Source organism: Lagopus muta, chromosome 2 (genome assembly GCF_023343835.1).
Source record: "Lagopus muta isolate bLagMut1 chromosome 2, bLagMut1 primary, whole genome shotgun sequence".
NCBI classification, from domain to species: Eukaryota; Metazoa; Chordata; class Aves; order Galliformes; family Phasianidae; genus Lagopus; species Lagopus muta.
In genome coordinates this window covers 81177036-81193251 of record NC_064434.1, presented here as the reverse complement: position 1 = coordinate 81193251, position 16216 = coordinate 81177036, and the positions used below count along the sequence as shown (strand labels likewise).

Sequence of the window (16216 nt, the reverse complement as noted above, 5' to 3'; positions counted from 1 at the left end):
AAAACACGTCGCGGAGGGATGTCGCCCCTTTTTTCCTCGAAGAATGGAAAAGCGCCCAGGGCACCGCGGCCACAGGGCCTCACCTCGGCGGCCCCCACGCCCTCTCCCAACAGCCGCGGGGGAGGGGAAGGGAGGGGAGGTCGCACGTTCCCTCTCCCCCTGGCGGGCCCCAGCGGCCGCCCCTCACCGCGGCCGCGGGGCGGGGAGCGCCTCGTGGCGGGGCCGGCGGCACCTCGGGGCGCACCGGCGGCGGCGGCCTCGCATGCGCGCAGCTGGGCGGGCGGCGGGGGAGGAAGCGGGAGGGCACCAAATTCAAATCGTTGCTGAGAAGGGAGGGGAAAATATACGGGGGAAGGAGGCAAGCCCAGGGGGAACGGAGAGGAGCGGAGGAGGAGAGAGGGAGGAGGAGAGTGGGAGGGGAGTGTAGAAGGCTCTAAGGGAAAGCGGCAGAGGCCAGAGAGGAGGCACGGCGGACGGCGGGGAAGGCAGAGGTGTCAGGGGAAGGACAGGGCGGCTTCGGACACCCTCGGCCGCAGCGCGGGGCAGCCGCCCGCCCATCCGCCCTCCCCGCCCGCGCGCCGCGGCACCATGGTGGACAGGGGCCCCTTGCTGACCTCGGCCATCATCTTCTACCTGTCCATCGGGGCGGCGATCTTCGAGGTGCTTGAGGAGCCGCACTGGCGCTCGGCTACCGACGACTACAAACGGCAGAAGACGGAGCTACTCAAGCAGTTCCCCTGCCTGGGCCAGGAGGGGCTGGACAAGATCCTGCAGGTACGGTGGGGAAAGGGGTACCAGGCAGGGTGGCAGGTGCCGGCGGGCGTCCGGGGCTGTACGCAACGGGGCAGCGCGGGGCTGCCCGCGGGGAAGCCGGCGGCCGTCCCCTCCTCGCAAAGCGCAGCGGGTCCCTGAAACTGTCCCGGGAGCGCGGGGAACGATCTCCGCCCGCCTTCACTGCTTAATGGCAGAGCGATCAGGTAGGTCCCTGCTCCTCATCCCCGCAATAAAAGAGCGTGGGGTGCCTCGGGGTGGGCGCTTCTCGCGCGTGGGGATGACGAGGTGGCCGGGTGGGTGCTCCCGCTCCTGTCCGGCGCGTTGGTTGTGAATGCAGCTCTTGTTTCAGCACCCGGAGTGGTTTCTCCTGCCTCAATGGACGTTGTGTGTGAGGAAGAGTAGGTGAAGCCAAGTCTTGATCCTTTTCAGTTTGGTCTGGATTAGTATTTATTTATTTTTTTTTTTCTCGCCTTTTTTTTTTCCGTAGTGAGTGCTCTCGTTGTGAGGAAAACACGTGTGGGGGTCTGAGCAGAGGTCCGCGAGGTCAGTCAGGCTGCAAGCCTGAAGGAGAGGTGCAGGCAGGTCAGAAATGAACGCCTTGCACGCAGGGATGCTCACTGTTTCTGCGCTGAGATTCTACTTTGGGCGAGTGACTGAGAGTTTCTGAGCCATAAGGAGCTGATAATTGCCTCATTTCCTATCTGGCAGAATGCTTCTTCAAAACTAATCATTAATCGATATCACGTAGTAAGTGTCGGAGTAGTATAAACTTAGAGCCTTTTGGTGGATGCGGTGTCGATTGAAACATTGTGGCAAGCAGAGGCGAGCCACGGAAAATAGGCTGCCCAGATATGAGGGACTCTGGTGGTGAAAAGGAGTCCCTCAGGACTTTATTTCAGAAATGCTTATATTGACTAGATCTTATGGTCATCGTGCTTTGGGCTTTTATTTTTTTTTCTTCTCAACTTTATTCCTAAAATTTACAAAAAGTCTACTAAAATACTAGGGAAATGACTCATTCATTCTGTTGGCATAATCAGTTTTGTGCGAGCTTTGAAGAGATATGGTTCTTGATGTTATAAGTTTGTGGTTTAACATTTATTCCTTCAGCTGGTGACTGTTTTGTGTCTGCTTCAGATAGAGCTTTCTGTTGGTTGTGTCCTTACCATTTCTGTCTTAGTGCTTTCTGTTAACTACAGTTTTGTAGTATACAGTGAAACAGTGAATGGAGGCTTGAAATTGTGAAGGGATGCTGGAAAATGAAAGACATGCATGCTTTGCTGCACTAGAATCTTAACTGAAATCTTACTCTAGGTTATCTATTCCCAGGAGAAGAACCTCATCTGGATTGGGGTGTGCCTTAAGCCTGCAGTGTTTAACTTGCTGCTGATATAATTCAGAATCTAGATTCTGGCTCAGTTTAGAATAAAACTCACGCTGGTATGAGGGAATTATTTAGCTAGTGTTTTTCTGTGACCCTTACCACAATTAATCCTGTAGCAGTAGAAAGCTTTTTTTCTAAAACAAAAAGACTAGGAAAAAAAATTCTAGGGCAGATGGACCACATGAGATAATGCATTGTAGAGTGTGAATGAGTGCGGAGTTGATGAGAAGAAAAGCAGCATAAGGCAAACTATAGGCAGATCAAAGTAATTGGTTTGAGTACCTCTGCACACCACAAAGTGGAGGAGGGACTTCCCTCTTCAGTGTGTTGGCTCCTGGTGATATTCTTGTATTCCTGTTTTGCCTCTGTACTACTTCCAATTATACCTTAACTTTCCCTGTCCGATCTTGCTGGTCTGATGATCCCTTGTAGATATTCTGCTGTCATCTTCAGCACAGTTTAGCTGAAATACAAATCTTTGCTTGCTCTTTCACGCTGTCTGGTGACTGGAAACGATACTATTTGCTTTATTCTGGATTTGTAGTTTTGTTGCTGTTCTTATTCAGCATGAGAAGTGATTGGAAGGAGAGAAGTAGCATTTCCTACAGAGGAGGGTGACAGGGTGAAACTTAGTCCAGCTGAAGCTAAGAGGGGGAAAATAAACAAGAAGTCATAGAAGGTAATAATGGTTTCATCTTGAATGAGCTGTAAAGTATACTGCAAATAGTATTTGTAATGGTTATTTGTTGACCTCAATCTGTGCTTTTTCTGTTGGGTTTTTATGATTCTTTAAAATGTTACAAATCTCTGTTTTCTTTTGGCAAATCCTGGCCATCTTGCACTCATACAAAGCCTCCAAATATAGTGTTTTACAATTTGTCATCACTGACTTTAAAATACGCATTTTTTTTCTTTACCCACACTTTTCTTTTGCTCCACTGAGCCACTTCCATGGACTCCTTGAACTAGTTCTTAGAATTTTGCATGACTTGACTTATTTCCCAGCTTTTGTTTTCAGTTTCACAGCCTCCAGTTCATCTTAGAGCTTTTCCTCTCACTCTGCTTGTGGTCCCCGCTGATGCTCATGTGACTCTTCACAGCCACACCGAACTCTTCTAATTACTTGTCTGATATTCTCATAGGATACACATAGGATAAAGTTTTTCAGCAAACATAACCATAGATAAAAAGTTAAATGGTTGTTAAAATGCAAAGATGCCAATAAGTGTTTAAGTTGAACTAACAATACCAATTTTGTTTGCAGAAGCCAGCTGAAAAGTGACAAGGACTGACTTAATCAGAGACAGATCTCTCTGCTGCCCTTGTTCCCCACCCAGGTTAGCTTGTGTGTTCACCTCAGCCTAATGTTAGCTGTAAGTGGAGTGGAAGTTCTGTATGGAATGGATGCAAAGTTAAATGTGTAGGGTGATCTTAACTGTTCAAAAAAAAAATGATGAGGTTGTCGGCACAGGTTTTCAATTCATATAGAGAGTGGCACGTTTGTACCTTCAATATGAGTGATTCTTAAGGGGATTGTATTTTGTCAAATACTCTCTAGGGCTTGTATTCTGTAATAGAAGATTTCACAACACCTGATTACTGTAGAAATACACTGCAATAAACTTTATTGAAATACATAACACTTTCACAAATCTTGTAAGATGAGAGTTTTAGGATAGCTAGAAGGTATTTCTTCCCTAATCCTAAATACCTAAGAATAAGCTTAAAAGTAGCATCTAGCAGTCTTATGTGAAGAATCTATTTGCTGTCAAGTATTATAAGTGCCATGAAAGTATTTCCTAAACTCTTACTAGAGTAATGCTACTTAAACCCTTATATTATAAGTGTTTGACTGGAGTGTGTGTAGGCTGCTGTATAGAACTCTACGGCTTTGCCTTGGCTTGCTGCTATGGCTCAGAGGCCTGGGACACTTTAGGAGGAGGAAGAGAGAAGGCTGTGAGACCCACAGTGATGGCACCTTCTCTTACCCTCCTGAACAAATGAGTTTTGGACACAAAGCAAACGAAGAGTAATGTGATCATTTCCCTCTTCTCTAGTTCCTTACTTTTACTCTTTATTGCTCCATCCTGATTGTGAAACATCAGCTTAATGATAAAGGAGCTATTCATGCAAGGAGGAGCTCTCTTGACCCTCATACCACTATTTATATGAGCAAAGGTTTGCAACACTGAACTACATCTTGTTTACTAGGAAATCTGTTTTGCTGGTCCACCATAGTCATCAAGGAAAGAAATGCTTTCCACTGATAAACCTCAAGGCTAGTGAAAAGAAAGGGAATAATTTAAAGGTAAGTGAAAATGGTTACTTTCCAAACAAAGTAATAAAATGAGAAGAGAAACTAGCTAAGCTCAGGAAAAGCAGGCAAACTTACAAGAGCAAACAACTGAGGTCTTTATTTGAAAAGCATGCAGGACTGTAAACTGTCCTGACAAAGAGCTTTAGAAACTTGAATGTTTAGACTTAAAGCCCAGTGCTGTGAACAAATATTTAGAAGATTCTTAAGGAGAGCTTCAGCTAAGATATACTTGGCACACAGGAGGATTATTCTAAAGGAAATAACCTCAAGTGGCTCAATAGTGGTTTCTCCTCTTTTTTTTTTTTTTTTTTTTTAATTCTTATTTTTTTCCAAGCCAGGATGTCTTCTCCATTTGCAAATACTGACAGGTGCACTTCTGAATTCAAATCTTCTAAAACCTTGTGTTAAGTTTTAAATGCTTTTCATGAGTTCAACATTCAATTAAGGGGCCGCACCTTTTCCTTATTGTTAGTAGAGTGAGTTGCTCTCCAATTCAAAGTTAGTATACACTTTTTTTTTTTTTTCCCCAATAATCTTTCCTGTGTTCATGAAGAGGTGAATAAATACAATATGGAAGATTCTAGACAACTAGGGCTTGTTTGGTAGTCTGTTTACTTCCTGATTCCTTCTACCTATCGTATTGAAGGTAGAGGAGACTTAATTGGAGACTGAATTCCATAGCTTAAATGCCAGACAGTCTGTCCTTTTGCGTGATCTGAAGAACGTAAAAATGAGCAACAACCAGACAAGAACAAAGCAAATGATGAACAGCAAAGACATTAACAGCAATACCTAATACTTCCCACCTAACGATTTGACAGCACACATGAGGCTCATGCCTGAGAAATAGCTATTGGTAGATGTTTACAAATGTGTAACTTTAGTTCTGCACTCTCTTTCAGCAGAGACAAATGGAGATTAAAATATAGGATCGCTGTCCACAGTGCCTCTGTGGCATCTCAGTCTAATGATTATAGATACTGCTATGGCAGCATTAGATAAGGAAACTTGAGGACAGGCAGTGCTACTTTATACCATAGCTTTTTTCTGTGTGCACCTTCATGCAAAGTCATGTGTAACCAGACATGCTTTCCTGTTGCATTTCATCTGTCCCTGCCCCCTTTTCTGTTTAACCTTTATATTGTTTAAACTTTCTTGGAACATAGTTAAACAAAGCTGATAGTGCATACGCAGCAACTCTCAGCTGATGGAGCAATAGCACTTCATCAGAAGTTCTGATTTTCCTGCTATGGGCTTAATCCTTGAATGCTTGTAGTATATTGTCCTGTTACTTTGGGGACAGAATGTTTCTACTGCCTGACATGTTACCTTCTGCTATTAGGTGTGTTTTCTAGCAAGCTCTGCTCCAGAGATAATGGTATATGCAAGTAGACCTGCAGATTATTAACAGCCTGTTGTCTTAAAAGACCATAAAACCCCTGTATATATTGTTATTGCAGTACACCTTCTTTAGCCAGAGAAAATTGAGTTTAATTATGACTTTGTGTAGATTTCCATTTTAAAATAAATTGTTGCTTTTCTTATTAATATTAATTATACAAAATGAATCGTTTTGGATAGTGTTGACCTTTAAAACAATCAAATTTCATACTGGTACTACGAATAGACGTTAACATATTAACTTGCAAACAGAAGCAAGCTGGATTGCAAACGGCAGTCAATAGTTTGATTAACAGGGAAGCTATAACCAGAAATATGGACATTGGTATCTTATTTTTATCTTAGCTGTGTTCTGTGTTCAGATCTCATGATTGTGGTCTTGAAAGCAGGATAGTATTGTGATAACTGTTTCCCAGACTGAAAATGAAATTTTCCTTTTTCGGGTCTCCTTAACAATGGCTTAAAAGAAAAATGTTGTGGTTTGTTTTTTGTTTGTTTGTTTTTTTTTGAGGTAAAGTTTGTCATAAGTTCCATTGGTATACTTGTCTAGTAGTAAACTAGCATTACAGTCTTATTATCATGTTTCATCAACCCCAATATCTATATATTTTTTAAGCCACTGGGATAATCTTTTTGTTCTCATTGTGTTCTCCTGTTAAAACTGGGAACAAAGTGCTCTAAAACACTGTCTACATTAGCAGGTAGTGCAGGCCAATAGGAATAGACTTAGAGAACAAAACTACTGGTGTTAAGGACATGATGATCGCTATATTTGCAGGAACTTTTATTTTCTGCTGACTCTCATGTGATCCTATGGATTTAATGCCCATGAGCAAGTAGCTCATGTCTTAGATTTCTTCATTGAGGACATCTTCAGGTTTAGCTTAGTTCAGGATTAGTTCAGCTCATTAAGCTCTGAGTCTGCTCCCTAGAAGTAAACAAGATACGTTAATAGGGGACAATTGGGAGAGTTGGACTTCTGTGTATTCTTCATTTAAATTAAAATACCACTATGCTATCATTGTGATGTTGTGCATGTTGCTACAAACGTCCACAGGATATCTACGCTTATAGTCAGATTAAAATCCTGAAATATAGTATGCAGTATGTACTCCTCATCTTCACTAGCTCTGTTTGTTGAAGGGATGGCAAAAAAGTCGTAACTGTCGTCCTTTGTGTTCTGTCTTCTAATTTGGGTTTTTCAACAGATGAATCTAGTATTATGGTATCTTTTCTCCAACACACAAAACGCCAGCACGGAACCTTGGATTTGCAGTTTGTGTTCTGTTTTTATCCTTCTTGCTTTATCACATCTCCGTATTAGAAGCCTTAGATATTACAGTAATAATTATGTACTTACCAACATTTTAATTGTAGGCAGGAGAGATCCCTCCTAGGCATGGCTTACCCTAGCGGCTCTATTTACAGTCAAATCAGTAAGGAAATTACCTTTTGTTCTTGTGTTATGTGAATTCCAGTGGATAAAAGGAAATATTGGGTGTGAAATAGCTTCTGAAATGTTTTAGGCTTCAACTTCATACACCGTTTTCTTAAGAGGAAGAAACGTGAGCACTGAAAAGGGATTAAGAAACCAAGTAATATGTATTATGATATATTATAGCCTCTGCTGAGTCTGAAGTTACGTTCCTTTTCTACTGTGTGCATCTGCAGTGCTTCTCATGATTGACTTGTTTCTAACTCTTAATGTGGGATTGGTTGTTGCTGCTGCCTCTCTGAGGGACTACGTTTCTGCCTTAGCCAAATGGTAGAAGCAAATTGTGATTGAGCAATCTGACAAATAGTAAATTGACTTTCCGTGCCAGCATCTTGCAAATGTTGTGTAAGCAAGTTCCAGCTGCTCAGAAACAAAACCTGTGTGACACTTCCAGGTTGCAACAGGTACAAAAAGAAAGTCCCAATTGAACCTATAATGGATGTCTGAATTCTGATCCTTCTTATCATCTAGGATGTCAATTCCTTAATGTTAGTTTGGATTCTAGAGTAAGGCATGAGGTTGTCAGATGATGCTGGCTATCAAGTGACGTATCTAACAGAACTTGAAAATAATATTGCAAAGGGCTGTCAAGGTCCTGAGGTAGAAAGCATAGTCATCTGTTTGGTTTTGTTGTTGTTTTAGTTGGTTTGTGTTGTTGTTGGTTAGTTTACTTGTTCTGGTGGCTTGGCGAAAATGTCAAATTCAGTGATGACTTCTGTGCATGACTTCTAGTACTCATATTGCTGCTCCTTTTTTGCACTCCCAACCTACTCTAAGCGAGTAGGAAAATCTTTGAAGGAAAGTTGCTCAAGAATCATGTGTGGTCTCCTATCAGAGAAACAGCAGCTCTAAATGTTTTTTCTAGTGTTTGAGAGAAGTGAGGCTGATGAGTCTCCTCCAGGTACCCAAGGAACAGAGGAGGTATCTAGAGCCAAGCAGCTGCATAAGGAAAAGTGATATAATCAAACTTGGTTTCTCCTTTAGCAGTCCGGCTGCAATATCTTACTACAGATGCAGCTGTTACAGTTTTTACTAAGTACCTTTACAGACCGTAATGCAAATATGCTAAAATCAAGTTAAGTAGTTGGATTATGATAACATGCCAGGTAAGTTAGAATTTCAACCTTCAGGCCTGTGTAAGTGGTGTGTACGTGACTGCAGAATCATAGAGGGCAATTCTGTAATCAAAGTTTGCCTTGTTGGCACAAGGGTTTTTGAAGGGCATTGGAGTTCATGTTTAGAAAATCACTCTCATTGGTACAGTGCAGTCTGGAAGCTTTGTTGAGTGATTGTTGTCAGTTTGCCCTTTTAGAATAATACTCTGTGTTTCCAACTTTTTTTCCCCCAAAATTTTTGAGGTGGAGGGCAAGAGAAGGATAAGGAAAAATTTTGAAATTCTATCACAGCAGAGTGGCAGTAGTAAATTTTATTCTGTTGCCATGTAATTTGCTGTGGTAGCACTAGTATCTTTGCTGACTGAAGCTGCAGTATGACCACAGTTTTTTTATGAAGTTGGTACGTAGTCTGTGCAAGGTCTTAAAGCTATCAGCTTGACTGGTGACATGAACACAGATATGTTACATTTAAGGAGCAAAATAAAGAGATAATTCACACTTTGAGAGTGCCTTGACTTTATTTGGGTGGATTTTAAGAATGCTTCTTCAGCTCTATTACAGTATAGGCAGTTGATAGTTTGGACAGATGTCCCGTCAGCTGTGGTTTTGTTTCCTGCTGAGAATAGCTTCACACTGGTTGTTGAATAGATTCTTACAGCTGAATCCTGTGTGTCTTTCTTACAAATACTGTCTCACTTATTTGAGGTAACTGAAGATTTTCTGTGGTTTTAATGACTTTCTGAGTATTTTGGATGCCAGGCAGCTTTTAAGGCACAGGTTTCTCTACTTAGCAAAGTGCAAGAGCTTCCTCTGACTCCAGCTTCTAAGGAAAAGGTGATAGATGCCTGCTAAACAGGGATGACAGCTGCAGGAAATCAAAGATAGAAAAGTAAGCAGTGTAATGAACAGAAGGCAGTAACGATAGTGCTTCTGCCAGCTGAGCCTTCTTCCTGCAATACAGTAGCAAGATGATAGTAGGGAGTTTTGGCTTTCCTGCCACCCCAGGAGTGGGGCAGTTAAGAAGTGACAGGACACAGACTATTAATTACCTCCCACATATCAGTGCTTATTTTTTGCCTTCAATTACAGTGTGTTTCATGTTAAATGTTTAGGAGTGACCTGCAAATATATGGGAAGTTTTATGAACCTGGAAGTGTGCAATTTGATAGTTTTATAATGGAGGTGGGTGTGAGGAAAGGTTGAAATTGTGCCAAATAAACTGAGCTGTTCTATGCAATAATTCCACTGAAGCTGAGTGACTAATGAGTCAAGCTTGTTGTACTGTAAAATACAGTAACTGAAGTAGGTGTCCTTAAACATTCCAAAGTCACCAGTGCCTTGTGTAGCTATAATACTTGAAGCTGGGCTTTGTTGACTCCCCTATCTTCTCAATTCTCTTGCATAATATGAAATAATTTTCTCTGTTTCCACTGGGAAAATTCCCATGTTTGTAATTGTTAAAGCATTTCCATTCTTCCTTTTTATATCAGTAGTAAGATGTAGAACAACATCATAATGACATCAGATGTGGCAAACATTCTTATCATAGTTAATAAACTTGCTCGTGTGATGCTATCATTGCAAAATCTAAACAAAGGTAGTTTGATATTCAAGTGACTGAGAATGAAAAACTGTAAAATCAGCAATGGAAAAGATTTGCACTGCTGCATCTCAGTTTGAAGATTAATTAACTAGTGGCTGCTCATTGAGTATTACAGGAAAAACAGTTCTAGGGCAAAGTTGAAAGATAAACTCAAGCTGTGAAATAAGTTTGCTTGAAGTTTTTTTCAGGTGAATAGCCTTTTTTGTTTGTTTATTCAAAACACTTTCTATAGAGTAGAATATATGCAGTGGTTTTTTTTTGGGGGGGGGTTGTTTTTGTTTTTTGAACCAACATTTTTTGCTCAGGGACTAAATGTGATTTAGTCTAAATGGGACTAAATGCACTTCAGTGATTTTTTTGATAGTGTTTTCAGTTTCATATCTGCTCTTTTTTGTTGTTCTTGTTTTTGGTCCAAGTTACAGATTGGAAGCTTTCATGGGAAGAAAGCCTCTTGTGTGTATGTGGTAATGTAAGACTGAACATAACAAAATAGCAGAAGATTGTTCCAGTGTATTCTTTTTAATGTTATACTGTTCATGCAGCATTGAGTTTAGTTATGTCAGCATACATACAGTGTTTAAGAAATATTATAATGCTTAGACAACTCTTACCAGCAAAATAATGTTATTTGTTCAAATTCAAGCTCTTACCACATGGAAGTGATGCTATTACAGATCTGAGTGTGTCTAGATAAGGCTCTTCCTTTGCACAGTTAACTTAGTTACTGATCACAATCCTTCATATCCTGCCATAACTGTGCTGGCACATCTCTCTGTTTATATTTGAAAATATTTGTCCAGAGTAGCTTCTTCCCATAAATGCTAGGTTAGCTCAAGGCTGATTTTTGAAGGGGCTTGTAGTACGTAACATAATACTGTTTCAAGTTTAGTCATGGATAAATCTAAACAGTCTGTAAGAGAAGTTTCAAAACAAATAATGTTTCTTGGCAGTTTTCTTCCCCTTGATACTTCTCTTAACATAAAGCCATCACCTTGCTACTCTTACAAAACATCCTGTCTAAGTTGTTGGGAGCTTGCATTGCCTTGCCTCCTCCTCCTGCAGTCTGAAGGAAGATACAGACAGAGAGACTAGTGTGGTGAGGTTATCTGAAGTTTTTAGTTGACTAAAAATACTCCGGAAACTTGTTTGTCTTAAGAAGGTGAGTTAGTAAAGGTTCTGCCCCAAAGATTTAATAGCTTACAGTATTACATAGTACAGAAGTCTCCTTGATGAATAATGCAGTTGTACTTACAGCTCTGTTCCACCCAAGTCTTGATCACTTTTAGTTTTGTTTCACTGAGTTGATGCTGTTCAGAAAAATAAGTTTTTTATTCCACCATGTATAAGCTCACTTAAGTGTCAGACAGTAACAACTGTTTTATTGACTTCCTTGTTGTTTTTTTTTTTTAAGCTTCTTTTTCTTTAAGACAGGCTGTTAAGTAGGAGATGCATGATGTTTCCAATGCTTCAGCAGCACCTTCTAGTTTGTCTTCAGAGAAACAAGACCTTTAATTTGCATTAAAATTTGGGGATTAAATCCAAAAGCCTGTAATAGTTTATTCCTGGCTAGGAAGAACTTCACATACTGTGAGATTCTTAATCAGATGCATGGTGTTATGTGTGGCTATCAATCACAGAAGCATAATCAGCTTCTTAATGCAATGTTATTTTATGCTTGTAGTTCCTTCCATGAGTTGAAAATTTTCTTTAGACTTCTGTAAGCAAAATAGCCCAGCTTGGATCACCTGTCAATTTTCATGTCCTAATGAAATGTTCTTATACACTGAAAACATGATGGACATGAAGACTCACTGTAAACTTGACTTCCCTTTTTACTTTTCTTGTTTAGTACCAAAGCTTTTCTATTTAAATTTTTCAGTTTGTACCATTTTATAGATGGGTGGAATTCTGCAAAGATTGACTGAGGTGTTGATTGTTTGTACTGGGGGGGGTGGGGTGGAAGAAACATTACAAAGATGTGATCCAACCTCTCCCCGTATAGTAAATTAATATCAGTAAACTTTTAAAAATTGACTTTAGGATTATTGTTTTGGTTTAATTTAAATCTTCATAAATTAATTTCAGCTAAACAAAAATGCCTTATTCTGAAAAGGCTGTGTGCGTTAGCATCTGTTTATGTAATTGGTAATAACCCTGTTGGCAGTACACCACCACATTTACTTGAGGCTGGTTCTAACCCTGCTTTACACAGTTCACCAACTGGTGTGAGTGCTTGATTAAACTTTTAACTCTTCTGTTTCCATTTTCTTATCTGTAAAATGGGGACTGCAGCATTCTCCAAAGTCCTTGTAAAGGGGAGTTGGCCTCCATTAGTTACCATGTATGTATTCAGATAGGCAGGAAGTCTAATCTACTTTTACCGCTTTCCAGCTTCTTAATTCAGCTGATGCAATGCAAGAGTTTAAATTCCTTTCTTTTTTTTTTTTTTTTTCCAGACAAGGAATTGGTTGGAAAACCCTCAAAGTTAAGCTGTATTAATGAAAGCTATGAAATCCTCTGATATGTTTTAATTATGAATGAGAATAATCTTCTGAGATTGAGGAAAAGTTGTGGCACTTAGCATCTGCAGAACAGCTGCAGTAACCTTTAATTAATTTGTCTTCAAAACATGTCTATGTGGAACTTAAGAAGAGGAAACAGTTCTGTAATTGTAATAATCGCAAATTCAAGGTATTCCTGGTAAAGTAATGAAGATGCTTTACATCAAAATACTTTTTTAACTAGTTAAACTGGAATCTAATTCTGACTTTAATAATGTTGGAAAAATCCATGTACAATGTCAAACTTTGCAGTTGTGATCCAATTGCCTTTTCAGACTGTTGGTGTTTAAGACCATTGCATGTCAGTGAAAAGGGGAAAACAAAAGTTAAGCAGCACTTAGTTAATACAAGTATAACATCAGCAAGTATCACAAATAGGTAACCTTCAGCATTCAGTTCTGTGGTTATTCCATTTAACTTTGCTGAATTATGAGTTTCACTTATTATTTAACTCTGCAGAAAGCCACGAAAGGAAATAACCTTGTTGATCTCTTTCCATTAATATCCCTCACATTGTTTGTCCTGTGAATTATGGCTTATAGGAAAATTAACTGTCCATGCTGTACATCATACACAAGCAGGTCTTAGACAGAGTGTGCTGTAAAAATATTGTCATGCCTCCAAGAGGTTAAAATCCCTACAGATTAGAACTTTTTTTCCAGAGGAAGCAGTAACACCTATTAGTACTGTGGAATGGAAGTAGAGCTCCATTTGTTATTCTTCTTCTTTTTACGGCTAAGTGTCTACATATCAATAGGACTTAGCTCTGTATTTTATCCTCAAATAGAAAATGTTACAAAAACAGGGTGTTTATTGCAGGGGAGTTGTCTCCCTCATTACAATACTTAGCCCAAAGTTGCTTCTTTTCACATCTGGGCAGGAATGTCACTAATCGAGAGTACTGCTGCCTAGTCGTGATGGCAAAAAGAAGGGTAACAGTAGGACAGCAATGTCAGAGCAGGAAGACCTGCATATGGAGGCTGTCTTTTCTACCAGTTCCGCTGGACTGGCAAATGATGTCGTTTGGACTACTTAAAAGTTATAAGGATCTGAGTTCCTACAGTGCTGTGATTGAGAGTGTTTGGTAGTGAGGGAGAACTTAAATTGTTCAACTGTAGGTGTTCAATTTCTCCCCCCTCAATAAATAAATCAATAAATAACCAAATAGTGGCTTTAAGTTCTTCTGTGCTTTCTTAGAGACTTGATCACGTGATTTAATTTACAAATGAAAATTGCTAGTGTAGCTATGAGAGACTTTACTATTACACACTTGCAGCGCAGAAAGAGCAACAAATAATTCCAAAGAACTTATTACTCATAGCTTTTCTGTAAATTAACACAAGGGAGGGGCTTGCGCTTCAGCCCAGTCTTCTTTGGGCTGCACTTTCTTTTGTGGCTCCATTATGAGTGAAAACTGAAGCCTCAGACTTGGCATTCCTTCCAGTAGAGGTAGTTTGGGAATATGGCTGGGAGTTTCCATGAGGATAGAGAAAAAAGACAAAACGCAGAAGTTGTTGCAGACTGTGAAATCTATAAGCATTATCCAAATCAATGGTAGGCCAAGTATGATAGGTTGCCACAAATATACATTCACAAAATTAAGATTTCTTAGAAAAAGCTCGTGTCTTTTGACTGAAAATTTCTCAAGGCATCTGTTCTTTTTTGTTTTTTTTTTTTTTGTGTGTGTGTGTTTTTGTTTGTTTTTTTTGTTTTTTTGTTTTTTTTGTTGTTGTTGTTGTAAATAATGTTTTAAAGTAGTGACTTAAAAATGAAAGTTTCAGTGGTAAATGAAACTATTGCTTTGCTTTTTACAAAACAAAAGGATGAAGACCTACACTTCTTCCCCGTTCTTTTTCCCCCTCTGAGTTGTGTAGTATTTCCACTGCAGCTCCTGATTAGGGTTCTGTTTCCTTTATCAGCTGGAGTATTTTCATGCAAAATGTGCTTAATCTGAAGAGAACAGCTCTTGTGTTATGTCTGATAGCAGTAGACCAAACAGCCAACTGTAAACCTTCAGCGAAGCAGCGCTTTGTGAAAGTAATGAGTACAAATTATAACTCCAAAATCAGTAAATTTAGCATGTACATCTAAAATGTAGTCTTAAGATGAGGCTTTACAAAATCAGGAGGGTGTTGTTTCCATGGTGTTGAACAACTAGTATACCCACTACAGGAAATGACATCTGCTTGATGATGTTTGTACCATATTTTAAGGATTTTTTTTTTTAAGCTTATTAGAAGTCTTCCTCAAAAAAAAATATAAATCATGCTAGTGCTGCTAGTCTTGTTATTCTGTTTATCACTGCGGCTGTTTCTTTCCAAGTAACTTGTTTTAGTCTGCAGCTTTTATCTTTGCTCAGTCTGCCCCGTGCCAATGAACGGTGCTACAGAATTCTGGCATGCCTTTGAAAGGTGCTACAGAAAGCACTGAAATTGTTTACTTTTTTTCATAACGTCTGTCTGAAGTACTCTTAGCTTTCTTACTAAGAAGATATTTCTGTAGAACAATACCTAATGCATTAGAATTACAATAAATATTTCAGATCTGAAATCTTACCATGACACCATATTATAGAAATATTTTCATTAAACTTAACTAATCACTATTAAGCTGGAGCTTGATGTAGATGGGGAGTTTATCTATGCTGCCATCCTTAATGGGTTGAATAAAAACTATTGCTTAGGTTGAGAATTTGTTTTAATTTACAGTTAAGTTTTGTTTGTGCTCAGTTTTTATTGTTATGCCAACACTGTTTTTTTTATTTAAATGGCTTTTGCTGTTTCTGATTTAGTACACAATCAGAAGGGACTGCCCTGCCTTCTCAGCCCTTATTTTTTAGTAATCCAAATTGCTTTAGCTAGCCCTTAAGACTCCCCTCATTCTTCTAGTCCCTTTATGCTTCTGTTCCCATTTCTTGAAGGCAGATGACTAGAAGGCTGCAAATGATGCCAGGTGAATTTCACCAATGCTTTGTAGAATGACAGCAATACATCAGTGAAAAGGATTTCAAACATCCAGCTTTTCCTTGTTTTGTTTTTCTTGATGTGCTTCTGTTTTTGAAAAGTCTAAAATATACAATTGGATGCCGTGATATAGTGAAAAGCATGTATATCTTCTGCATCTGCTGCTCATGGTTTCAATAGCACTGCATATGTCAGGGAGTGGGAGAGACGGAATAAATTGTGATGGCTGCCTAGAACATCTTAAATATAGCCTTTAAAATACCACATTTTTAAACTTTTGTTCTTCATTAACGTATCTTGTTCTTGAAACTAAAGCAATAATACAATTTACAGTTGTCAGAATTGTTTTCAGGCCTGTCAAGTCAGCTGTGCAAGAAATGTTTGAAAAAGATATTTATGTATTGAAGGCATGACAAAGTCTATAAGGTCTCCTGATTTACAGTGTGTCTGAATCCAATGGTAATATGATTTAATCTTTGATCTTCACTAGTGACTGAAATGATGCCAGTAAACAACTCTAGAAGCTGCATCCAGTCTGACAGTTGACTGCTCCATCATTACTTCTATGCTTAAAGCACTGCAGTGATTTATTGTAGCCCACGT

General features: G+C 39.5%; 1 protein-coding gene across 2 annotated transcripts in view; it reads left to right on the top strand.

Moving 5' to 3' along the window:
• Positions 1–387: 387 nt before the first annotated feature.
• KCNK5 (potassium two pore domain channel subfamily K member 5) overlaps positions 388–16216 on the top strand; it is a 34856-nt gene continuing 19027 nt past the window's right edge. Inside the window, exon 1 of one of the 2 annotated variants that reach the window (XM_048935804.1) lies at positions 388–774. In XM_048935804.1, the coding sequence (XP_048791761.1) occupies positions 589–774 (186 nt within the window). In that variant the 5' untranslated portion in view covers positions 388–588. Of the gene's footprint in view, positions 775–3507; positions 3532–16216 lie in introns of those variants that run through there. The other variant, XM_048935805.1, reaches the window with a different exon arrangement.